Here is a 25555-nt window from a genome sequence, read left to right as displayed (position 1 = left end):
TGGAATCCCGTGAGGAACGGCTGCGGCACACGCTCTATCCTTCAATCGGCAGGTTGCAAAAGATGCGTCTGGCCTTGGGCCAAATGACTTTAATGCCGGGGAAAAACACATCCCCTCACCCGGACCTGCCTTCCCACGTAGCTTAGGGACTAAGAGGAGCATGGCGTTGTAACGGAAGGCCTCGTAATTTTGCCCGTTGTGCGCGACATGTGATCTTCAGTTGCTCGGTAGGCATAGATCAAGGCAGTAAAGACGCCTGTAAACGAAACATAAGAAAGGCGTATATTCTCTATGCACCGGATGTTACGTACAGAGGCTCTGTTACTGGGAAGTTTGCGTACGAGCAAAGGTTGGTCGGCATGCCGCAACCCAAGTCTTTCAGTCTTCCATTCCAGAAAAACATATCGAATTTCATTAAGGATAACTTTAAAAATAGGTGTGTACATACAATTTCATGAAAGAGCTTTGGGAAACGCTGAGCAGCTGTAGTGTGAGCCGGCGCCATGGCGACAAGCCAGAGTCAACAGCAGCCAGCGCAGTCGCCATTCAAGCTCTTCAGTCGTGTATCAGTGAGCCTTGAATCATTTGCAGCTGATCTTGTGATATCTGTGCTTCACGGCCTGACCGGCGTCGTCTCCTTTGACGCAGTGGACCAACCGAGGCAAAAAGCCCAAGCAAGGCAGTCTTGGCGAGGAAAACAACATGTATTACCATCCAGAGGTGCGTGGTTCCTTGGATGCAACGGCGCGGTTCGTTTCAAGGCCATCCTTTAATCGCGCTGCAACTATCCTTCGCAGTTGAAGAGATGGGTAGAAAGGGGAAAGGAAGAGGAGGCTGAGCGCGAGGCTGCGGGCCCGCCTCCACCACCGGTTATGTCTGGAGCTAGCATCGCATCGGCACCCCTTTCTAAGTAAGTTCCAATGTCTAAGCCGTGTATGAAGATGGCTTGCGATAAAACAAGTGATTAGCGTTTGCCCGAGCATCCTGTCGTGCACTGCCTTGAACCTGCCCGTTGACATTGAACCTGCCTTGCAGCAATCCAACCCCAACCCTCATGTGGGAACAACCCTTATGTGCAGAACTCCCCGCTGCCCGCACAATACCACGAATACCCATCATCCTCCCTCCTCTTCGCCTGCGCTCCTTGCAGGCGTTCCTTATCCCAGCGCTATGCCCTCCAGCCCAATCTATCCATTTCCTCCTCCATGGCTTCCCTGGCGGGCTCACTCTCCCAGACCGATCTCGCGGGTCTCATCGCCGCTGGCGGACAGGGCGACAGCTTCTCCGGCCCGCCCAGCGCCATCGGCAGTACGGCTCCCTCGCCGCCTCAGTCCAGCAACAGCCTCCTCCCCCAGGGCGTCTTTAGCTCGGGACCTTCCTCCGCTACAGGGATCGGCGTAGGAGGCTCCAACGCCAACTCGTTCTTCGTGCCTCCACCGCCGCAGCGCGCCACATCGCAGCCCAGCGGCATCCCCGCAACTAGCTTCTTCGTCCCGAAGCCGCTTGATCACACACCCCGAGAGAACGGTCAAGAGGAATCAGCAGCGGTGCCCCTTGCCTTGGACGGCGCCTCTACAGTCAGCGACCATCAACAGCACTATAGTCAGCAGGCACCAGATGACGATAACACAGCAGCTGCTGGTGACGACGAGTCGCCAGAACCTGCAGGGACTTTGGGTCAGAGCCCTCCGCATGATCTCCAGCGCGTCCCCCACGCCAACCGTAATGGCAGTCACATGGCTGTCCTGGACGGCGAGGCTGCCGATTGTGATTCCGCTGCGTCCCCTGATCCCCCGTTCTTCGGGAACGGGGTCGGGGTCGATGACGGGGACGCTCCGCATGACGGCGATAGTGGTGCTGTGGGCAATAGTGACGCCACTGAAGGGCTCAGGGATGCGACTGCGGCTGTGGCGGAGAGACGCAACCTGGAATGCTGCGTGTCCTTTTCGGACGCGTTGAAGCAGCAGGATCAACCGATGGAGTCGCCTGCGGTGTCGAATGCAGCTTCCAGCACAGCCGCAGAGACACAGTCATTGTCATTTAAGCTGTTGCAGAGTGCGCCCCAGCCGACTGCGCGAGAACATCGGCGCGTCGGTGGCGTGGGTGCAAACGCCTCGGACGGCGGCGCTGCCATCTCGCTGCACGAGGGCATGGGGATTGCACCTGTGCGGCCACATGGTCATTCACCCGAAGCGGGTGATGACGGGGCCGGGAGGTATGGGGGCGAGCTGGCGGCAGTTGATGAAGGCGAGGGGAATCTTGTGGAGCGGGACGGCCCCGTGTCCACGGCTGGTGGCGAGGGCGGTGAGGCGGCGGGCGAGGAGTATGTCGGGCAAGGGACTGGCGGCGGTGTCAGTGTTGTTGGGGCGGGCGCTGCATCTTCTGCGCCCACAGATAGCGCAGGAGGGAGCCCCGGGGGCGAAGTGATAGCATCCGCGGATGCCACGGGGCCAGCAGTGGGCGGTGCAGGTGGCAGCACCACGCTTCACTCTCAGTACTACTACCAGCAGTATGCTTACCTGTACCAGTATGCGGTGGGGCAAGGCTACAGCGAGACGGATGCAGTGGCGTATGCGCAATACTACGCGGCCGTGTACGCGCAGCAGTACGAGGCGCAGACGCCGGAGGGCCAAGTCGGTGGCGATGTGGCCGCAGCTGCTGGCGCGGGCGCTGATGCAGCTGCAAGTGCGCATGCCGAGGAGCAGCAGAGGTCTCAGCCTGTAATGACAGGTTCCAGCATCGATGCGGTAGGAGCGGATGGCGCAGCAGCAGCAACAGGAACAGCCTCTGCGCTTGAGGCTGTGGGCGGTGCTGCTGACCCATCCTGGCAGGTCGCGGCGGCGGCGGCAGAGGATGAGGCGTCGGCGGTGGTGCTGGGGCTCACCAGCCCCGAGTCCAACATCTTCGAGGTGGAGAATGTGGATCGTGGCGAGGACCCAGTCTACATGACCGTGCCGCCCGCAATGCACAGCGCTTTCCCGGTTGCACCGGTCGTTGCAGGCCCAGCGGTTCCAGAGCCAGTGGTGGAGGTGGAGGAGGGCGCTCTGCTGATCACTGCCGCACCGCTGCCAGCCGAACTGACAGCGGCGGCCACTGCTGCTGCCCAGCACCACCAATCTGCTGTCACGACTGCTGTCGCCGCCGCCGCCGCCGTCGCCTATGAGCAGCATAAGCTGCAACGGACAGGCGGGCTCACGGGTGTCGGTGACGGCACAGGAGCAGCCGCGGGTGCTGCACCGGCGGCTACAGGCGCAGCCTCCGTTCAGGCAGCTTCTGCTGCTGCTTCCCCCCTCGCAACCCAGCTGCTGCTCGGCTTGGGTGCTGCGGGTGCAAAGCGGCTCACGCAGCTGTCCTCGGCTGCCACCGCAGCCGTCGCGTCCCTGGGCGCAACTGTGGCGTCGACGACCCCGGTCGCAGCTGCGCTGTCCGCTGCCGCAGTTGCGGCCGGTGGCTTTGTAGGTCTGGACGGCCTGAATGGTTTGAGTGAGGACGACTTTGAGCGCATCATGCATCCTGGCGACCCTGCCAAGCTGGATGGTCCCCTGCCCTGGGAGCTCCCTGAGCACCTGCGCACTAGCCGTAAGTTCCTGGCGCTGTGCGCAAACTGGCAGATGGCGAACCCGGGACAAGCCTACTCGCCACACCTGCTGCTGCAACAGCTGGGCCAGGAGCAGAACAAGCAGCAGCAACGGATGTCGCAGCAGATTGCCGAGTTGGAAGCGCCAGGGGTTGCAGCTGCGGATGTGGCGATGGCTGAGGTGAATGGCGGCGATGTGGCTTTGGCGGCTGATGTTGCCTCGGTGTCTGCGGCTTCGGAGCAGCAGTCGGCGGCTGCCGACCTGTCCTCTTATGAGCGGGCCTGCCGCCTTGCCCAGTTTGGACAGCCGGTTGTGGGGCTGCTGCCCAAGAAGGAAGCCACGCAGGCGGCCGACAGCGCCATGGCAGTAGCAGCAGAAAGGTTTCTGGATCCCCAGCTGCCCCCTCAGCCGCATGAGCAGCTGCCGCCGTTGGAGCAGCAACAAGTTCAGGAGCCGCAAAGCTCCGAAACCCAACCTGCCGCATCAAACGGCGAAGTGTTTATCGCTGCTTCTATGCCGCTCAGCAAGCGAGCCCCTGATGCTTCGGAAGCACAGGAGGTGGAGGAGCAGAGCCCTGCAGCGGTCGCTGCTCCACCGGCTGTTTGTCTCGACTTGGGCCTGCTGCCGGTAGTGGACAGCCCCGCTACGGACAGGTGCACGCCCGCCTCTGAGCGCTCGGATGACCCTTTTGCTGGGACCGAGCATGTACCCCTCTCTCATCAGCTGCAGCAGCTACAACAGCAACAGGGCTCCCCACAAGACTCGCCGACCCGGGTGCGACACGGTGGCGTCACGCTTGAGCAGGTATTGGAGCTGGAGGGTAGTTGCGATGCCAGCGAGGCAGAGGTGGTGGCTTCCGCGGCGGTGGAGGTGGCGATTGAGGGCTCCGCTGGGGCCTGCTCGCTGCTGCGGCTGGGCACTGTGGAGGCGGTTAGCTTCTTCGATCACCTTGGAGAGCAGTTGGCCACCCCGGCTGGTGCCAAGCCGGAGGTTACTGGGGACGTAGCTGCAGACGGCACCGCTGATCTTGAACGGGACATGGATGCTTTCGCAACGATGGGAGATGAGGCGGCAGAGACAGCAACGGCTACGCAGGTTGCACTGGGAGAAGTGGATGGCGCGCTTGTCGCCAATGCTGCTGCTGCCGCAATCGACTCCGTGGTCCATGCATTGGAGCAGCTTCGCAGCAGCGCTGCAGCTGGCAACGGCGGGCCAGCGGTGGACCCGGTTGTTGGCACCGCGCTATTGATGCAGATCCAGTCGTCCCTAGCGCAGGCGACGGAGGCGTTGGCCGGCATGGGTGTGGACGTCAGCTCGTTGGCGTCCCTGGCCGCTGGGGCAAGGGTTCAGACCCCGGTTACACCCGGGGAATGGGCTTCCTCTGCAAGCCACAAGCGCCCGCGTGTGGACGGAAGCCCCTCCACACCCACCCGTGCCGCCGCTGCGGAAACGGCTACAGAGAGCGTGGCTACACCTGTGCTGCCGCCAGGGCCACCCGTGCCGCGGCAAGCGCCTGAAGAAGCAGCTGCCGAGGGCACTGGGGAACGTTTCCAGCAGTTGGGTAAGCGGCTTTCGAATGCCTCCGCGGGGGGGCCTGGCCCACTGGCGGCACAGAGCAATGGTGCGGAGGCGCCCCTGACGCCGATGTCACAGCAGCAGCAGCCTTCGGTGGTGGTATCACTAACCGTAACCCCGGCTCCGGAGGTTGATGTTGCGGCTGTGGAGGCGCGTGTGCGGAGCGAGGAGCGGGCCGCATGGGAGGCACGGTTGGATGCAGTTGTGGACTCGGAGCGAGAGTCTGCAGCGTTGGTGATTGCCGCAGTAGAGCGGGAACGTGACGGCCTGCAGCAGCGGTCCGGGGAGCTGGAGGCGGCTTTGGCGGGCGTGACGATGGAGCGGGAGGCGCTTGTGGGGCGGCTTGAGGCAGCGGAGGCGGAGTGCCTGAGGTTGCGGGCGTGCAGCGAGGAGGCTGAGACGCATAGGGAAGCCCTGGCGGCCAGGCTGTCGGAGGTGACGTCAGAGCGTGACGCACTGACCGCGGTGCTGGCGGCGGAGCGCTCGGAGAAGGCGGTCCTGCTGGCGGCGCTTACAACGGCCCGTTCGGAAAGCGAGGATCTGCGCCGGAGCTATGCAGCGCGTTTCAGTGCGCTAAGTTCTGAGCTGGAGGCCACTCGGGGCTCCCTGGTGGCGCTGCAGGGCGAGCACGATGAGCTGCTGCTGTGCCTGGGCCAGGAGAGCACGAAGGTGGCGGTTCTGACGGACGCTTTACGTGACCGGGGCGGTGATCCAGATCCCCTCATTGAAAAGATTGAGGCCGAATATGAGGCTATGGAATTAGGCGGCGCAGGGACTGGGGATGAGGGTGAGGAAAACGGGAGCGAAGGTTACCGTGCGGCGGGGGCTGAGGAGGATCAGGAGGCGGCAGAGGGCTGGGAGGGGGAAGACCTGCAGCTGTAGACATGAGCAGATAGGGTTAGAATCAAATTTACCTAGGCTTGACGGGTGGGAAACTAGCTTTTGCCGGTTGCAAAGCTTAAACTTGGCAGGTGCATGTGCAGGATCCTGGATTTCGTGACTGTTTTGAGTTTTTCTGTTTTTGCTTGTCCTGCATTCGGACGAATATCACACTTACACGCGCCGTGCAACACGCACTGATTCGGCTTAGCTTCGTTTGTATCTTGATCCTATGTGATAAGAGCAATAAAAAGGGGACAGGTGAGAACGGGTGTGCATTTTGCACAGGCTGGAAAGGCCCAGGTAGATCACTTAAGGCGGGAGTCATAAGGTCTGAAGCCGGCTGTAACCTTCTTTCAGTAGCCTCCACACTTGCGAGAGTCATCACACTTGTTCGCGATCGCTAACTACCAACAAAAATCGCACCAATAAATAGCCCACCTGTAACTGGGCGGCATGCGACGACATGCTCAACGAAATAACTGTACGGTTCTGTACACTTGCCTTTCTCAAGCGGTTGACGCAACCCTACGTAGTCCACGGTAACCATGTAGTGCCTTGCCTCACTTTCCAGAGGAGATATAAGGGTAACGAATTCACATCATCCCAATGCAAAATCGGATCCGTCCTGGTCCAACAACAAAGATCTCACATGCGATATACAACACAGACCACCTTGGTGTCACAGGAATTTCACTGACCTACTCTATCCTACCTCCCCAAAACGTCTTGAAGTAAGCCCGCCCAAGGGTACCAGCTGGAAAAACTAATATACAAGAGCTCCAATACCCCGAAAGAAGAAGACCTGCATCCCCGTAACCTCCAAGATCCAAATCCCATAGATCCAAAACTCCCAGCTTGTTCCATACATTACATCTACAGCAAAAATCATAATTCCTGTCTTCAAACCGCGGGACAACCGACCCCAACTGATCTCCAACACCATCTATGATCATCTCTTCCCAACTCAAGCCTGCTGCCACTCCAGCTGCCCTTATTCCGTCCGTTGCTCACCAGGCTCTGATCACCGCAACCAATCAACGTGACGCGCTTCAATTCTAGTCGACGACAACGCCAAATTCCATAGCCTCATATTCGGCCTCAATCTTTTCAATGAGGGGATCTGAATCACCGCCCCGGTCACGTAAAGCGTCCGTCAGAACCGCCACCTTAGTGCTCTCCTGGCCCAGGCACAGCAGCAGCTCATCATGCTCGCCCTGCAGCGCCACCAGGGAGCCCCGAGTGGCCTCCAGCTCAGAACTTAGCGCACTGAAACGCGCTGCATAGCTCCGGCGCAGATCCTCGCTTTCCGAACGGGCCGTTGTAAGCGCCGCCAGCAGGACCGCCTTCTCCGAGCGCTCCGCCGCCAGCACCGCGGTCAGTGCGTCACGCTCTGACGTCACCTCCGACAGCCTGGCCGCCAGGGCTTCCCTATGCGTCTCAGCCTCCTCGCTGCACGCCCGCAACCTCAGGCACTCCGCCTCCGCTGCCTCAAGCCGCCCCACAAGCGCCTCCCGCTCCATCGTCACGCCCGCCAAAGCCGCCTCCAGCTCCCCGGACCGCTGCTGCAGGCCGTCACGTTCCCGCTCTACTGCGGCAATCACCAACGCTGCAGACTCTCGCTCCGAGTCCACAACTGCATCCAACCGCGCCTCCCATGCGGCCCGCTCCTCGCTCCGCACACGCGCCTCCACAGCCGCAACATCAACCTCCGGAGCCGGGGTTACGGTCGGAGGTTTTACCAAAGGCTCCGACTGCTCAGAAGTAGCCGCATCGCAAACCACAATCGTTGGGTCTGCAACCTGTGCGGAAGCAACCATAAGATGCTTATTCAACTGCTGGAAACGCTCAACATGTTGAATGGCAGGACTTGCAGCAGTCACGTTATCCTCCACTTCCGCTCTCTCCAGAACCCGCCGTGTCGTAAGCCTGCCTGGCGGCAGCACAGGTGTAGCCACGCTCTCTGTAGCCGTTTCCGCAGCGGCGGCACGGGTGGGTGTGGAGGGGCTTCCGTCCACACGCGGGCGCTTGTGGCTTGCAGAGGAAGTCCATTCCCCGGGTGTAACCGGGGTCTGAACCCTTGCCCCAGCGGCCAGGGACGCCAACGAGCTGACGTCCACACCCATGCCGGCCAACGCCTCTGTCGCCTGCGCTAGGGACGACTGGATCTGCATCAATAGCGCGGTGCCAACAACCGGGTCCACCGCTGCCTCGCCGTTGCCAGCTGCAGCGCTGCTGCGAAGCTGCTCCAATGCATGAACCACGGAGTCGATTGCGGCAGCAGCTACGGTAGCGGCAGGAGCCTCTCCTTCTGCATCCACGTCGAATGCAACGCCATTCGTCACCGCCGCGGCTGCTGGCTCTACCGCCGATGCAATAGCTTCTGCTATCCGTTCAAGCTTTGTAGCGGTCACCACGGCTAGGTCTGCAATTATCTCCGGCTTTGCGGCCGCCTGCTCGCCCAAATGATTGAAGCTAACGGCCTCCTCTAGCAGCTCTGGTGCAGACACGGAGTCCAGGGACGGCTTGCTTGGAGATACGGAGGCCACGACAAAAACTTCGCCGTTTGGCACGGTCGGTTCCGGGTCGTAGCCCTGCAGGGACAGTCGCCACTGCTCCAACGGCGGCAGCTGTTCATGCGGCTGAGGGGGCAGCTGGGGATCCAGAAACCTTTCTGCTGCTACTGCCATGGCGCTGTCGGCCGCCTGCGTGGCTTCCTTCTTGGGCAGCAGCCCCACAACCGGCTGTCCAAACTGGGCAAGGCGGCAGGCCCGCTCATAAGAGGACAGGTCGGCAGCCGCCGACTGCTGCTCCGAAGCCGCAGACACCGAGGCAACATCAGCCGCCAAAGCCACATCGCCGCCATTCACCTCAGCCACCGCCACATCCGCAGCTGCAACCCCTGGCGCTTCCAACTCGGCAATCTGCTGCGACATCCGTTGCTGCTGCTTGTTCTGCTCCTGGCCCAGCTGTTGCAGCAGCAGGTGTGGCGAGTAGGCTTGTCCCGGGTTCGCCATCTGCCAGTTTGCGCACAGCGCCAGGAACTTACGGCTAGTGCGCAGGTGCTCAGGGAGCTCCCAGGGCAGGGGACCATCCAGCTTGGCAGGGTCGCCAGGATGCATGATGCGCTCAAAGTCGTCCTCACTCAAACCATTCAGGCCGTCCAGACCTACAAAGCCACCGGCCGCAACTGCGGCAGCGGACAGCGCAGCTGCGACCGGGGTCGTCGACGCCACAGTTGCGCCCAGGGACGCGACGGCTGCGGTGGCAGCCGAGGACAGCTGCGTGAGCCGCTTTGCACCCGCAGCACCCAAGCCGAGCAGCAGCTGGGTTGCGAGGGGGGAAGCAGCAGCAGAAGCCGCCTGAACGGAGGCTGCGCCTGTAGCCGCCGGTGCAGCACCCGCGGCTGCTCCTGTGCCATCACCGACACCCGTGAGCCCGCCTGTCCGTTGCAGCTTATGCTGCTCATAGGCGACGGCGGCGGCGGCGGCGACAGCAGTCGTGACAGCAGATTGGTGGTGCTGGGCAGCAGCAGTGGCGGCCGCTGTCAGTTCGGCTGGCAGCGGTGCGGCAGTGATCAGCAGAGCGCCCTCCTCCACCTCCACCACTGGCTCTGGAACCGCTGGGCCTGCGACGACCGGTGCAACCGGGAAAGCGCTGTGCATTGCGGGCGGCACGGTCATGTAGACTGGGTCCTCGCCCCGATCCACATTCTCCACCTCAAAGATGTTGGATTCGGGGCTGGTGAGCCCCAGCACCACCGCCGACGCCTCATCCTCTGCCGCCGCCGCCGCGACCTGCCAGGATGGGTCAGCAGCACCGCCCACAGCCTCAAGCGCAGAGGCTGTTCCTGTTGCTGCTGCTGCGCCATCCGCTCCTACCGCATCGATGCTGGAACCTGTCATTACAGGCTGAGACCTCTGCTGCTCCTCGGCATGCGCACTTGCAGCTGCATCAGCGCCCGCGCCAGCAGCTGCGGCCACATCGCCACCGACTTGGCCCTCCGGCGTCTGCGCCTCGTACTGCTGCGCGTACACGGCCGCGTAGTATTGCGCATACGCCACTGCATCCGTCTCGCTGTAGCCTTGCCCCACCGCATACTGGTACAGGTAAGCATACTGCTGGTAGTAGTACTGAGAGTGAAGCGTGGTGCTGCCACCTGCACCGCCCACTGCTGGCCCCGTGGCATCCGCGGATGCTATCACTTCGCCCCCGGGGCTCCCTCCTGCGCTATCTGTGGGCGCAGAAGATGCAGCGCCCGCCCCAACAACACTGACACCGCCGCCAGTCCCTTGCCCGACATACTCCTCGCCCGCCGCCTCACCGCCCTCGCCACCAGCCGTGGACACGGGGCCGTCCCGCTCCACAAGATTCCCCTCGCCTTCATCAACTGCCGCCAGCTCGCCCCCATACCTCCCGGCCCCGTCATCACCCGCTTCGGGTGAATGACCATGTGGCCGCACAGGTGCAATCCCCATGCCCTCGTGCAGCGAGATGGCAGCGCCGCCGTCCGAGGCGTTTGCACCCACGCCACCGACGCGCCGATGTTCTCGCGCTGCCAGCAAACCCGGGTGCAATGGCGGCTGCGACTCGGAGGCCGCCACTAGTGCCACAGGGCTATCCACTTGGCGGCCCCCAGCGCTCGGAAAGGACAAAACTTGGTTCTGCTCTTGAGGCAAGGTGGACAACTCGCCGTTACTTGGGCTGCTGGATGAGTTCAAACTCCCTGCATCCGCAAATGCCCTGAACGTTGTTATCATGCTGTTCCGTAGAGAAAGCTCCGCTGCTCTGCTGGGGGTTTGGGACGCGGCACTCCCCAACATGGGCCCATGCTTATCATCGTCTTCGCTAACGGTGCTGGTAGAGCCCACAAATGGAAGGGGCTCGTCGGGAATTCCACTCCGAAAGCCGATAGGTTCCCCCAGGGGCTGAGAAACTACGCCATCTGGATTTGCAACTTGGGCGTTTGTTGCCGCTGCAGTTGCCCAGGTAGAAATAGAGGCGTTGTCGGCAGGCGCTGTGCCGGCCACGCTGTCGCTGCTGCTGCTAGACTTTCCACTTTGCTCGCCGTCGGAGATGGCATCGTCAGCCTGCATGGGCTGTAATTCAAACCGCGTGGACGATGATGGCGCAAAAAAGTTCCCTTGCGGCGGCAAGGTCTTCATTTGCTGTGCAGAGGGAATGAAGAATGAAACAGGGGGAGAGTTGCCGGGCCCTGCCGTGGGCGCTGCGAAGGCCCCTTGAGGGAGGAGGCAGTTGCTGGATTGAGGCGGCGACGGAGTCGTGCTGCCGATAGCACTGGGCGGGCCGGAGAAGATGTCACCCGGTAGTGTGCCCATGCCTACAAGGTCAGGCTGTGACACTGAACCCGGCAGCGAAGCCATGGATGAGACGGAAAGGTTGGGCTGCAGGACATAGCGCTGTGATAGAGAACGCCTGGGGGCACATGAAAGTGAAAGTATAATTAATCATTACTTGCGATATTGATTCGTGATGGCACATACCCGTCAGCATAAGGCGAGCATAGCCATGCCCGCACGCTTTGCGGAAATCTACACGGTAGAATTGCCCGTTAAGTCGGCCCCTATTCACTGGTGCGACGTCTCATATGTACAGGCTCTTTATCAAGAACACAGTGCAACAATACACATCGCGGCGGAGCTCACTTGTGCATCGTCGTTGACGACAGGCTGCCCGCTGATAGAACCGGTGGCGGAGGAGGCCCGGCCGCCTCCCGTTCAGCTTCTTCTTCTTTTCCTCTTTCCACCCACCTGTTTAACTGCAAGGCACGCATTCGTTGTGAGATGCAATAGTGGCATTCAATATCGTCCCACCGGGCCCCAAGGCCAAGCTGTGCGCACCTTCGGGTGGAAATACATCTTGTTTTCCTCGCCTAAATCGGCCTGCTTGACTTTCTTGCTCCTATTCGTCCACTGCAAGGGCGGATAAGGGCGGATACACCAGTCAAAGTTTGACAGCCAGGCGTAAGTTCGATTAGTTATGCAGCAATTTACTTTACTTACTGAAACACCTTTAAAAATGGAAAAAGGAGACTTAGGGGGCCCCTTCTGTTGGCCCTGACCTGAGGCCATGGTGCTCCCGTCTACAGGGACACCGATACCTCGGGTTTGTGCCAGCTCAGTACATCACATGAGCTATTCACTCCGTTATGCGCGTGTATGTTTGTGTCTAAAAAGCTCCGCGATAACTGTGAACAAAATCTCGCTACGCCGTACACAGAAACTGGATCGTCAATCGCAGAAACAATCTCCTGCTATACATGCAGATAGATAATTTAACTTGGACGAAGGTTACAATTATGAACTGTGAAATCTTTCTACTTTTCAGCGGCTTTTAGAGCTCGGTTCCACACCTGTCCGCATGCCTCGGCTCCTTCCTCACAAATCTATTCTATACTTTCTGCTACATTTTGTAATACATGTGTGTTTTGGAGCGGTTGACTGCTGTGGTGCACGGCCAACAGGGCTGCATTGTAAACCTTGTGCACATACAGGGCTACAAGCCAGTTACCCCTGCCGCGACGCTGTCAACTGAGCAATAATTTCCTTTGAATACCCTCAGAAACTTCACCACGGTTTAGCAGGAAGAGGCATGCTGCCTCAGTTGGAGACTACATGACAGCTGCACTTTACACGCGCAACGTGCCAAGGCACTATTATAAACTCAACATCCAGCACCCACAACGCCGACCCTAAGTTGTCTGGGGCATCTCAGGGTGGGAAAGTAGAGGGATATCCGCTGCGTAAGCCGAGGGGCTCGGGTCAGAGGTTCGTGCGGTATGGATGTTCCACATGGCAATCCCCCTTATCCTCACCAGGACCGGCCGAAAGCGTAGTGTCCTTCCAATGCTGTTGTTGCTGCTGCGCGTTTGCCGCTGGTACTTCTGCTGCAAGGTTCTTTCACCAGACTATATCCATCAACATCCCCCAAACAACCGGAGTCACTCCCGTACCCAACACTTCTTAAGATGCTAGCGATGCCGGGCACGGTCTGCAATCGGGGGCCAGGACAAAGGTCACAAAGGCATGGAGAGGCCCCCGTTTGGTTCAGGCGAGCCACCAAGAGGCCCATCAATCGTTCCTCGTTGCATTTGCAAAGCACTGCACTCCAACCATCTTTTGAGATATTGATTCCGTCCTGCCTGCTTGTGAAGTCCAGCACCACATGCACCGTTGCATCGTGTGCTGTTAATTACACTCCAAATCAACCCATTTAATAGCCATGTGGGGTTCATGGGGTCACACTCTTGACCATGACGGACATGACGGAATTCCAAACGAGAGGGGTTCAGTCCTGCTGGATCCTGTCATACTGTATATGTATCCGACATCATCACAAAGCAGGAAGCCAAACGAGCCTCACATTCACCTTATTTATATCAACACGGAATGAACCAAGCAAAAATGGGAGCCACGCCGCCCATGCTAGATCCCCAGGCACACTTGCACACCGCCTTACAGGAAAGCCAAACCCTGCTGATAAGATGAGATGAGCCACTGCTATGCATACGCAGCTTCATTCGAGGCCCCGTCCTTTCGTAGTGTCGCAGCCGCACACACCACGCTGCTACTGATTACGTGCTAAGAGCTGACCGCCTACACAGAGTCGCTTACCTGGTCTCAAGTGGACGTCTTCTTCTTCGGGCTACCAAGTTTCTATGCCTTGAAGTAAGAAACCGAGCCTCATGAGGACTGAGGTGCCTCCAGGTACTCCTCACAACCCCCATTTTGCTGGCGCAAATTAGCCGCAGCCCATGCAGCCCTCCTACTGCCACCACCACCACTACCACTGCAAGCACCACCATCATCATTGGGTTCCTGAACGGTTCTTTTCATTGAGCTCCGGAACCCCATCCAACACCAGCAGCTAACTCCTCACACTCACATACACATAAGTCAGCCATACTCCTGTCAAGCCCCCTACCTTCAAGGACTGTATTACCCTGTAGTAACCGGCCCTTTACTTCGCAGTATCTGTATACGGCGCGCGCGCGCACGCGCGCGTGTGATATGTTGTAACCATACCGGGCCCCGAGCCCCGTTACCCTGCGTGGCTTTTTTCTGTACAGGCAACAATCTTACATACGCGCATACACCATTTACCTCCATCACTATGCAGCCCGCCGTGCACATCTGCCCCATCTCAGCCCGCAACATGCAACCCACCAACAAGTATGTGTTTGTGTGTGTACGTGCTGGTGGGGGTTTGCGACATAATCCTAAACAGGGGGAAAAGAGAGAGGGACATGCATTGACTGCTGCAAGAAGAGTGTACGTCAGGAGGGCTACACAGCCATATGGCCCTTGGAGGTCTGGTCACTGTTTTCCGTCCTAGGCGGCCAGCACTCGCATCCTGAAAAAAATAACGGTGCCATAAGATGCGATTGAAGATAGTAGTATTCCAGAAACATGCTCGCTTTCCGTCAAGTGCTCTGCTTTCCTTTCCTTTCCCCGCCCCAGGTCTAAACACACTCTGTACAGCTACCATTCCCACCTCTGCATCCTACACCCGCCGCTCCCAAAGCTGAACCCATCGACCGCCGCCCCGGACATCAGACTCCGAACCCACCCGACCCAGGCCCCTCGAGGGGCCCTGGCCTCCCTGGACTCCGCTCGGTGTGGAAACCCCAGCCGCCACCGCGTCGTCATGGGCGTCGCTGTTGTGGCTACCCCTTTCCTCTTGGTGCTGCTGTCCTTGTCTTGCCGTCACCATCGCCATCGTGGAAGACGTGGTCGCCGTCAGGGGCATCGCCGTCATCATTTCCTGAACCTCCGCGAGTGTGTATCCCTTGGTCTCCGGCAGCAGTGCCCACACGTAACCAGCGCTAGCTAGGCACAGGCCGGCGAATAGCAGGAAGGCATAGGGCCCCATTTGATCGTGGAGCGACAGAAAGACCATGTTGGTCAGGGAGCCTGCGATGAAAGGATGATGAGAGGGGAGAAGGTGACGAAGGGAAGCAAAACATAATGGGTGTAATGATTGAAAGATTTGCCTTAGTTGAGAGGGAGACAGAGACCGCGGCCGCGGCGGCGAAGGCCCCCAGCGCCGTTCCGTCCACCTAACCCCACCTCTACCCACACCGCCACAAACCCACTCACACGCCACAGCCACACATACCCTTTTAAGTCAACCAACCACCCCAAGACACACATGCATGTATGCATCCCTACCTGTCAAAAACAGCAGCCCTGTGGCAGCCGAGGTGGCTGCCGACTTGGCGCTCATACTGAACAGCTCCGAAACCACCACCCAGTACAGCCCCGCCCAGGAGAGGCTGAAGAACAGAGTGAAGGCGCACATGGCGGTCTCCATTAAGCCCGTACTGTGCTCCAGGGCGGCCCACGTAAGGCCCACCAAGGAGGCGCAACAGGCCAAGGAGCCGGTGACCAGCAGTGGCCGACGACCGCAGCGATCCACGAGAAAAAGGGCTGCGGGGCGATGGGTGTGAGAGATGCGAGATCTCAACTAACTTGAGCAGCTGCTCAGTAGTTTCTCCTTCAGGAAATAGCTACTATCATAGTAACAAACATACTTTCAGGTGCTCTGCAGCGAAGCTGCGCAGCACCGGCATGCAATGTTCTGATAATTAAGGGAAACCTAAGTAGCTTTACGTAGTTAAGCCCACGGCCTTCGGAGGTTAAAACTCCCCGTTCCACAAGGAGTTCGCTCTTGGTCCAGTGGGCTAATTTATTTTCTTTAGTTTTATTTGGTTCTGTTCCAAGCACAGTAGCAACACAATTAACATTAGAGGGGAACTAAAGGGGAAGAAGAGCACTAAAGAGGAACCAAAGGGACACCTTTGGGTATGAAAGGGGAAGACAACGGAACCCAAATGGGGACAAGAAAAGCGCTGTGAGTAGGGATGAAGCCCCGAGTTTTCCTCGACATCAACTTGGCCTATTGTTATATTTAATAGGATTGATGGGTGTACGGGCGCGGGGGCGAGTGTGGAGGGTATGCATGGGTTGTGCATGGGGTGGGTGAGTGGTCGGGGGGAGAGAGAGTTTGTGTGTGGGGGGGAAAAGGTTAAGTGTGGGAAGAATAAAGACGGCGAGACATGTTCATCGAGACCCATCTACCTACCAGCAAGAACCAGGCAGTTCCCTGAACGGCACTCCTCTAAGGCGTCCCCCACTCTTAACTGAACCAAACCGCCAAATCGCGTTCCTAATCACTTCAAGCCGTCCGCGTCAGGGGTCATGAATCGTAAACGGTTCTTTAGCGGCATTATGCGGACCACACAGACCCCCAGACACACACAGCGTCACCGCCCCCACGTCTACCGCACCAAACTCCCACTCGCCTGCCACTACCCCCACCGCCTTGGTGATGCCAATCAGTACGGTGTACAGCATGGCGCCACCGTCGTCCAAACCGCTACCACCACCGCCGGTCCCATCCTCTCCTTGAGCCTTCCCCAGCCCCGTCAGGAGTGCGGGTGCGTAGTTGATGATGGCTGTGGCGGCCGTCACCTGTGCGACCCATGGGGTGTTATTAGGGTGGCAGGACGACGTTTAATGCAAAGGATAAACAAGGTATACAAGTCACAGGGGGGTTACAAGCTCCACACGAATGCGGGGAAGCGTCTGTAAAAGCCTAAAGGGGCCCCGAAGGACGATCAATATACCCGGTCAATACGGACGTTTATGCACAAATGGACGCAGACATATACTCATGGGCCATGCAGTCCAGCCCTGGTAGTACGTCTCCCGCAAGGCCCTCTCGGCTGTATCACGTGGCAAAGTGACAATGCCCGCCTCCCCCGATAAACGGAAAACATCGCTGTCGCATTCCAGTTCTTGTTGTCCAGGCAACCAAGAGGTTGGTAAGTCGAGTAAGCGGTCGTGGTCATGGATAGCTATAAATAGTCTGGGTGAGGTACATAGACCACACGCAAAATCCGCGCAACTGACCCGCCCACAGCCCCCACCACCTTCTCCAGCACATCCATCTCCCTCTCCCCTTCACACCTTCCCACAACCCTCTGTATTTCCCATCCGCCTTGTCCGTCAGCTTCACTGCACACCCTGACCCCTCAATATAACCGTAAACCCCTGTCCTCCTCCTAACCCCAATTTCCCGCCTAATGAAAAATTACGGGCACATAAAAATTCACCTTTTTCCCGGTATCATCCTTGCCATTTCCCTCGCGGCTCACATTATGAAAACACGCAAACACACACACTCCCCTTCCCGCTTCTCCCCCCCCAGTCGCGCGCACCTGGTCGAAGAAGGCCAGTCCCAGTGCGAGCCACAGCGCCCTCCTCTCTGGCCCCACCGCCAGTGCACTGATATCCCCAATCAATACGGACAGAGTGTTCAGGAAGCTGGGCTCCTCACCTGGGATCACCACACATCGACGGAGTGGGCGGAGGAGAGGTTGCGTACGCGTGCGTGTGCACGTGCGAGGAAAAGGAAGGAGCCAAAAAGACATAAAAAAACTTGCGGTTTCATTGCAAAACAAACAAATAAACATACATACACGTACTCACCGCCCGGTCGCCCCATCCCAACTCACCGGGCATATCTCCCAAGGAGGTTGGTGGGCCTCCCGGCATGTGCAGCAGCGAAGAGGGGGATAACCCTGAGGAAGGAGACGTTCCCTCCAGGGAAGTTGTTTCATCCGGTGCAGATGCTGAGCAGTGCCGGTCTCCCTCTTGGCTGTGAGGCTGGTGTGGGGCGAGCAGTCGGTCACGCTCGTCTGCGGCAAGGTCGGTTGGGTGGGACATACGCGGTCAGGACAGGATGTGTGTGTATGTATGTGTGTGCGTTCGAGGAGGGTAATCAAATGCAAGGAGATCAGGAATGAACTGCCGGAAGGCGTCCAAAGCTCAAAACTGCCTGCAGGAGCCCGAAGTGATGATGAAGTCATCGACCCATGGTTGGAAGGGGGGATGCAAAAATACGAATTATATTTACCGATGCCGGAAGTATCGATTGCTGAATTCCAAGGGGGAGTTCAGGAAGCAACCCACATCGCAGACACCAACACGGCCATCGCGAATACAGCAACGTTCGAAAACCACCAGAAGACGACACGCTGAGCGAGACAGCCATGTCTAAATAACCCAAACCACGCAACGGGCGGACATATCTACACAGAAATTCCATCTCACCTGATTCAAACTCGCGCAACCCAGCGCCGCTGCCGCCGCCATCGCCACCTTGACCACGAGGCAAGTAACCCATTTCCCCTCCCACCTCCTCGTCGCTACCCGCCAGCGGCCGGTACGACTGTACGGCACCGCCAGCGTCGCCGTACACCCACCCAACTCCCCCCTCCTGTCGCCGGTTGGGCATCCCCAAAAATCGTGCCCGTCCCACATCGCCACCATCTCCTTTTCCGCCTCCTTCTCTGCCCCCACTGCCGCCGCTACCAAGGTAAGGGCCCCGCCAGCCAGCGCTTCCGGACCCTCCAGCAGTACTGCTACTGCCACTACTGCCTGCCTCAGCTGCCGTCTGCTGCTGCTGCCGCGGCCGGTATGACCCATGGTTCACCAACGCTGCAAAGCCTGTTGCCGCAGTCGCCGTTGCCGCTGGCGATGCTGGTGGTGGTGATTGTACGCGTAAAACCCCAAGATGCTCAGACTCATCCCGGGGTGCTTTTGCGCCGCTACAACCGCCGGCGCCGGGGGCGGCTGCTGCGGTTAGGTGCACCGAAGACGACGCTAAACTGCTGAGGCATTGGGAGGATGAGTTATTGCTCCGCAGCTGGGAGGCGGATTCCTCCAGGATGGGCTCCAGGGAGGGGGCCCTAGGGCGGCCCTGCTGACCCCGCCAACAGCCCAACCGGCCCCATCTCCCGCCGCTGCGCTGGTGCCGGGTCCGCCACAGCTTGCGACGCTGCTCCTGAACCGGAGGGAAGGGGTGGGAAGGAGGAAAGAAAAGCATTTCATTTAAGAGGTGAATTTCAGTAAGCAGAGGAGAAGGAAGAGGATTCCACATGCTTGGGGGGCGAGCGGGTAAGAGCCCGTATACTAAACGGGCTTAGGGATTAAACGAGGATTCAAGGCGCAAGGATCCAAACCGCCCTAAGTCGAAGTGTGTTGTAGCGCCTCCCAGTATCGCGGAGCTAGTCGCAAAGCAATAAGACTCCGGATTCCGGGAGCCACGCTGCTGCAACCCTAAGCCTGATTCTACCCACTTAAAGCTGAAGTCTATCTAGCCACCCAAAAGGGAAAGTCTAGCTTTACCCACCAAAGCCCTAAGATTAGCTAACCAACCACACATTCACCCACCAGCACTGCGTTACGGTCCCTCTGCACACTGCTCCACAGCTGCATCAGTTCGTCCTCCGCATCACGAACTGCCTGGTCGTCCTGAGGCGGGGGAGGAGGGCCGGGACCAGAGCCGGGGCGGCACGAGGCGGGGGGAGGATCATTAGAAACCGTGTGGCCAACCACGTTACAGGGAAGAGGACACCAGGACCGAGAGGAAATGAATGGGTGTACAACAGAGGTTTGAATTGGACGTGTCACAGCTGCTGCAGTCGGCCATAACGCGGTTTTCCTTAGTGCCCTTTGCGGCTGGTGACGCTGCTGCAGTAGTAGTGGTCGTGGTGAGCGAAGATATGCAGTACAGCTATAACTAGTAGCTTTAGTATCACTAAGGTCGGAAAGGAGTGGGGGAGAAAAGTGAGAGGGAGCGAGGAGCATTATGTGTCGGGCAGGGAGGCTCGGATAAAGAGAATGAGACGGAGCGTGCACAATAGAAACAGTACCTTGATGCGGGAGAGGAGGTCTAGCAAACGCCAGCTGAGGATAAAGGTGGTGGTGTGGTCGGTGCTGGAGGGTTAACTGTGGGCGCGATGAGGACGTGTATGGCTGGATGGCCAGCAGTATTCAGACGACCAACTGTGAAATGCACTTGTGCGCATGTGCACACACACTCACACTCTCTCTGCCTTTCCATACCCAGCGCTCCCTTCTGGCGCACACGTACACACACATCCAGTTACCTTCTTCCCACTCCATTCATGTACAGCTACGATGTGCATGCATATGACTTCTCCTGCCCAAGAACACTTCTCGTGGCTCAGCTCATCCAAACGCACACATCATCTCTCTCTTCCTCGCAAAAGTCAAATGGAGAGCGTCCAGTCACAAAACGAGGTACGACGGTAACGGGGAAAAGAAACGCACAAAGGACGCAAGCCGTAACCCGCATGAAGGCCTGCGCGAGCCTAACAGGGCAGCTGCTGAGGACCACGGTCTCAGTCAATCGGCTACATTCCCTTAGCTTCAAAAGTGGAAGGACTAAGGCGCACATTCTCGTATTCGCTTGTCGTACGGTACAGCATGATGGATATGGCGTACCCACGCTGCCATGAACTTCCTCTCATACATAAGCACGCAACGCCGCCGTCCGCGATCTATATGGTCCGTGTACCTTGTGTCTACCTCCCTATCACTTGAAGCTTCCCATGCCCACACAATCTCATCGAGGCAACCCCCGTAGCCTCAACAACCAATCCCCAGTCCAGGTTTTCATGGCTCAGCGCGCTATCCTCACTAAAGCCAAACACGCCAAGAGTGGAAAACAGCAATTATGCTGGTTTTCCATTGCCCTTACGATCTGTGCCATAGGTGCATGCCCGTTTCCATTTTCCCCTTCCCATTAATGAGAGGTAACAGGACTCGGAAGCATTGCAATTACGGAGAGGAAAGGACTTGACCTCTCCTTGTAATTGCAAGGTTTCCCCGCCTGTTTTGGCAGCGAATATAAAAAGTGAGCAGCTGATGACGCCATCCCCCGCCCCCCATTGCACCCTTTCCTTTCGTAAGCGGCCCGTCTGTGACCCACATCAATGGCACCACTTAACAACGTGCAACACACAGTACGTGAAAGCTGCTCCATTGCACTGTAGAATATACTATTCTACAAAGCTGCCCCGGCGGAAGTAGTAGGAGTCCCAGTCCATGTTGTGCTCGCGGAGCAATGCGTTCAGCAGGTGTTGCGACTGGGCAGCCTGTTGAGCGGCAGTCAACCCTGTTTCAGGATCCACAGCTGTGTCCAAATAAACCCAGCCAGAGCGGTCACCCTCGGGCCAATCATCTACCAGCCATTGCGGCCATTGCTGCGCCTTGGCGGCCGGCAGGGGCCGCGGCGGAAACGCCTGCCAAGCGTAGTCGTAGCGGCCCCAGAAAGGATTTATGCTGCCGCTGTCCTCACCACCCTCCCAGTAGCGCTCCAAGAATTCTTCAAACTGTTTTAATGCTGGGAATTGACGGGGTTCGCCCATGAACCACCAGCGGCCGCCATCCCTTCGGTATTCCTCAGCCATGGCGTATATCTTCTCGGAGCCGGGCGGCCCGACGGCAATAGCTAACAGGACGAACCAGCTGTCTGGATCGTCTGGTGACTGGCCGTGCACGCTGTCAGCCAAGGCTGGAGGCTGTTCGCCGGCGCCGCGTTTAAATCGCATAAAATGCTGGGCTTTCTTTCGCAAAGACTGTTTTGTGCCGATAGCAGCGATGGCTTCGGGGTGCGTCGTGTTGGCGAGCATTCCGGCATCCCCCAGAACAACAGCTGTGAAGCGCGCCCTGGCGAGCTCTGGTGCAGTTCGCGCCCATGCGCCGCCGACGATTGGCCCGCAACACTCCAGGAACTGCGTTCCAGAGCCGCAAGGACATTGACGCGGCTCCGCTTCCTTCTTCGCCTTGCGTTTTTCCTGGGTCTGCCGCCGGCCAGCTGACAACTTTACGGCTACATCTCGACGGAACTGGCTCCGGTGGAAACTGACGCTGCTTCCTACCTTCGTGCTCCTATGGATTAAAGCTTGAAACATTTTGCGATGCTCGTATCGGCTGTTGAATGCGCTGGCCTTAAGTGTGGCCTTCTCACTACGATACGACCCTCCGTCTCTTGTTGGAGTAAGTACAAACTAAAAAAGCAAAATGTGAAGGATTCAATTGTAAATGGTCACCTGTAGTGACCGCTTCTTGGGAAGCTTGCTAGAAAAGTAGCAGGACAGAGCGGTTCCGAAGCCACAACCGAAGTTCGGTGCCCCGAAACCCCTTTCCTAGATTCCTTCCTTTATAACAATCCACGCCAGTATTGCTGCATCCAGTTGTTCCTTTACCTTGTACAATATACGCCATGGAACCTCTTTCTTCGTTAAGGTGGGACCGCAAGCCGGTTATGCAAGCAGCGCATGTAGCACACACACATATATACGCGGTGTATCATACCTTCCCGGTCATACATGAATAGCCGCCATTCCAGACGCCCTCGGGTCCCCGCCACAGCGACCCGCTGCCCCGCATGACGAGCGTAAGCACCTCCAGCGCCTCCTCCAGTCGATTTCTTGTCACAAGCCACCTAGGTGACTCCGGCAATACCACTGGCGCCGCAGCAAGCAGCAGAGCGGGGAGGGCCGGCAAACCCACCTGCACGCACCAGGACCGCGCATGCATAGCACATTGTCGCAGCCTTGCAAGCCCACAAACGCCTTACCGTAAGAACCCTATTCAAACTCGTTCCAATAGGGGATGCCGCCGTTCCACTGTGCCATGATCAACGGAGAGGCGGGGCTTTCAGGAGAGCAGCAACGGAAAGGGAGAGCGCTATATACATATGTCTAGAGCTCTGCTGTCTGCGGTTTGGCTTGTATCCCTCCTCCTCCCCCTCACCATGGCCCTCCATGAGTCCTCCGGATTCGCCCGGCTGAGCAGCCAGTCCACCAAAGGGGCTAACAACATGCCGATACACAACATCACCTTGGATATGAACGAGGGAGGGGGAAAGGAGGGAGGAAGGGGGGATAAGACGAAGCACAGACGATTGAAGCAGTTCCCAGATAAAGATACTCCAGGATACTCCAGGATTAGACAGATACTGCAGGAATATTACTAACCAGTAGTGAGTTGGGTAGTAGCCATCACGGGTTGCCCCCGAATCATGTGCAGCAAGCGAAGCAAAGCAACTAAGGGCGGAATACATACTCTTATGCGGAATGGTGTGGGTAGGTGCGGATGGTTGGGTAGGTGTGAGGGTTGTTAACCGTTAAACAAAAAGGACAAGCGGGTGCTTGCGGGGTTGCCGCACAGGTGACGAGGTGATGATGTGCGGCAAAAGTGGGTTCTGTAATACATGTGAACAGCGGTGTGACGGTGTACTGCACTGTACCTCATACAGTTGGACGAGCATGCCGCGAATGGACGCCGGCGCCACCTCGGCTATGTAGGCTGGGGACACGGTGGCCGACATGCCCACCCCCAGTCCCACCACGAAGCGACCCAGAATCAGCATCCTGCGTACGTGCGTGTTTCGTGAATGCATTGAGGGCGGTAAGCACTACTTTTTACAACGTGTCGACTCGAAGGTGGTGATGGTGGTGGAGCGGGTGACATCCTTTGGATTTCAAATTTTAAATTGGACTCCTGGAAGCGGCGAAGGGGACTAAGGCGATGCAAATCCCAAAGAAATAAACCACGCAGACGTCCAAAGCACCAACTGCTGGAGACCAAAGGCATAATGAAACTGGCCCCCTTTCCACGCACAGGCACACATACATACGTGAACACAAAAGATGCAAACACACACACAAGCATTCCATACACACACATGCACAGTTCTTCGCGTACCACCATCACAGATTATTTAGATAAGCAAGCACGCACACTCTTTTTATATTCACAAGCACACACTCTTTTTACATACACACGCACACACTCTTTCTACATATACACGCACACAAATGCCTCTCACCAGGGCGAGCTGGCGGCCGCCATGATGAGCGGGCCCGCAGTGAAGGCCACACTGTTGAGCGCCAGAGCACGCTGACGGCCGTACCGCGCCATCGCCGCACCTCCCAGGAACGTCCCCGCCGCAGCACCCAGCTTGGCCACACCCACGATCAGACCCAGCGTAACGGAGCCACGGATGCTGAAGTACCGCTGAATCTGCCGTATGAGCAGGGGAATATGTACGACGAGTGTCGTACGTAAGGATCGCCTGCTGGACATTCCTGCAACAATGACCTACATGCCCTCGAAAGTGATAAAGTACCGTATCCACGCATCCGCGTTCCCGTCGCCGGTGTCCTCCTCTTATATCCTGAGCCCTTGACCTGGCCTCGTAACACTACCACTTAAATCCATGCATGACTCTATGACCCCTGCACGCCTCAAAGCGGGGAGGTGCGAAGCACACTGCCAAACCATGTAAACGCAACTCTGAACGTAACGCAAACCGCAAACCCTCGCACGCGCATCTGGCTGAGCCCTCAGGCTACCTGCCTCGCCAGGTGGGTGGCAGGTAGCCGGGGGCCTCATCGTGTTGGCACACCGCAGTCCGCACAAGTGGCTGACTGCCCGGACTGGCCCCGACCCGGAGCGGTAATCGTTAACCGCTGTATTTGCATTACAGCCAGAATCCTATACCAAGAGCGACAACGGCTTTTTCCTTCCGGGTCTCGCAGCCCGGCTCTCAACCCCGGTTTTGGGGTCTTATCTTGGTCAGCCAAAGATCAGAGACACCGTGGGATCTTAGCAACCCTCGCCGCCATCCCACTTCTTTTACCGGCCACTACTATGCCCTGCCCTGCTCTCCTGACCCGTACCTGCAGCAGCGCCGAGCCAATGAGACCCAGATCGTACCTGCCAACGGGCAACGGTTAACGGGCAACGGTTGGAACGAACGGGTTACTGCTGGTTAGGAAAAGGTTGTGCGCCTCTAGTCGCGAGGGAGGAGGGCTGCTGAGGGAGGGAATCACATGCAGTAATTTGCTGAGGGTACGCACAGTGGTGGCATACCCGCTTTCTGCATTCCCTGTCTGTGTGATAAGGATCGGTGGCTAGGTAGGTCACGAGATTGGAGCGGACAACGCGGGTCCCGTAAGCCCGTCCCGTGCAACACGCTGTCCGGGACGTGGCGGAACATGCAGTGTGCCAGTCGGGAATAGTTGTTAAGAGGACGGATGGGGGAAACGATATGATAAGCAAAAAAATTAAAGGAGCTAGGGAGCCGTGACGCTGTGAACGTCCTTGGCAGTTGCGGCTCAGGGAGATCGGATAAGCGTGCAGGGCCTGGTTTGCAAGGTTGCCCGAGGCTTGATGCCGTGTTCGGGTCGTGAAAGGTCCATTAAGGAGATGTGATGATGCTGTTACTGCGTGGGTGGTTCATGGAAGGGTGTTTTTTGTCAAACGGCTATTGGGATGCTCTAAACCAGCAACCGGGATGGGAGGGGGCGTTGGAGCACGGTTCGGCCCCAAATAGGACTTCGCGATGAGGGGAACGGTATGGAAGGCTAGGATGGAGTAGCGACCCTTAAGGCTCCTAGCTGACTGAGAGGCGCGTGGCAGAAACAGCGGTCGCGGAAATCCTGGGCACGACCTCAAGTTGTACGCCACTGCAGCGCACGCAATTCCCAGCTCAAACCCTCGTGGATTGATGGTTAAGCTCGCATCACCGTATTGCCTGCTCACCCAAAAAGAAAGCCGCCCAGAGCAGCGAAGAGGCATGTCCAGAGTAGAACCATGGCGGTAGTTATCAAGTAACAG

At 58.1% G+C, this 25555-nt stretch overlaps 2 protein-coding genes across 2 annotated transcripts; one reads left to right on the top strand and one right to left on the bottom strand.

Annotated features, from left to right (window-relative positions):
* Nucleotides 1-503: 503 nt before the first annotated feature.
* VOLCADRAFT_107038 (uncharacterized protein) lies at nucleotides 504-6907 on the top strand (the record flags this gene model as incomplete). Its single annotated transcript, XM_002955993.1, has 4 exons — nucleotides 504-569; nucleotides 649-720; nucleotides 798-910; nucleotides 1151-6907. 4 exons carry the CDS (start codon nucleotides 504-506, stop codon nucleotides 6033-6035), a joined length of 5136 nt encoding a protein of 1711 aa, XP_002956039.1. The 3' UTR covers nucleotides 6036-6907.
* Nucleotides 6908-10445: 3538 nt separating this feature from the next.
* VOLCADRAFT_119260 (uncharacterized protein) lies at nucleotides 10446-25533 on the bottom strand (the record flags this gene model as incomplete). Its single annotated transcript, XM_002955936.1, has 16 exons — nucleotides 10446-11200; nucleotides 11894-11965; nucleotides 14763-14965; nucleotides 15224-15481; nucleotides 16342-16525; nucleotides 17275-17393; nucleotides 17572-17754; nucleotides 18170-18902; nucleotides 19292-19372; nucleotides 21112-21504; nucleotides 22244-22441; nucleotides 22685-22771; nucleotides 23181-23304; nucleotides 23763-23956; nucleotides 24616-24652; nucleotides 25481-25533. Coding segments are annotated over 16 exons (3674 nt in total), but the record flags the coding sequence as incomplete, so codon positions are not given.
* Between the last annotated feature and the right edge of the window lie 22 nt (nucleotides 25534-25555).

This window comes from Volvox carteri, assembly GCF_000143455.1.
Source record: "Volvox carteri f. nagariensis unplaced genomic scaffold VOLCAscaffold_56, whole genome shotgun sequence".
Classification (NCBI taxonomy): Eukaryota; Viridiplantae; Chlorophyta; class Chlorophyceae; order Chlamydomonadales; family Volvocaceae; genus Volvox; species Volvox carteri.
This window is presented reverse-complemented; position numbering and strand designations above follow the sequence as displayed.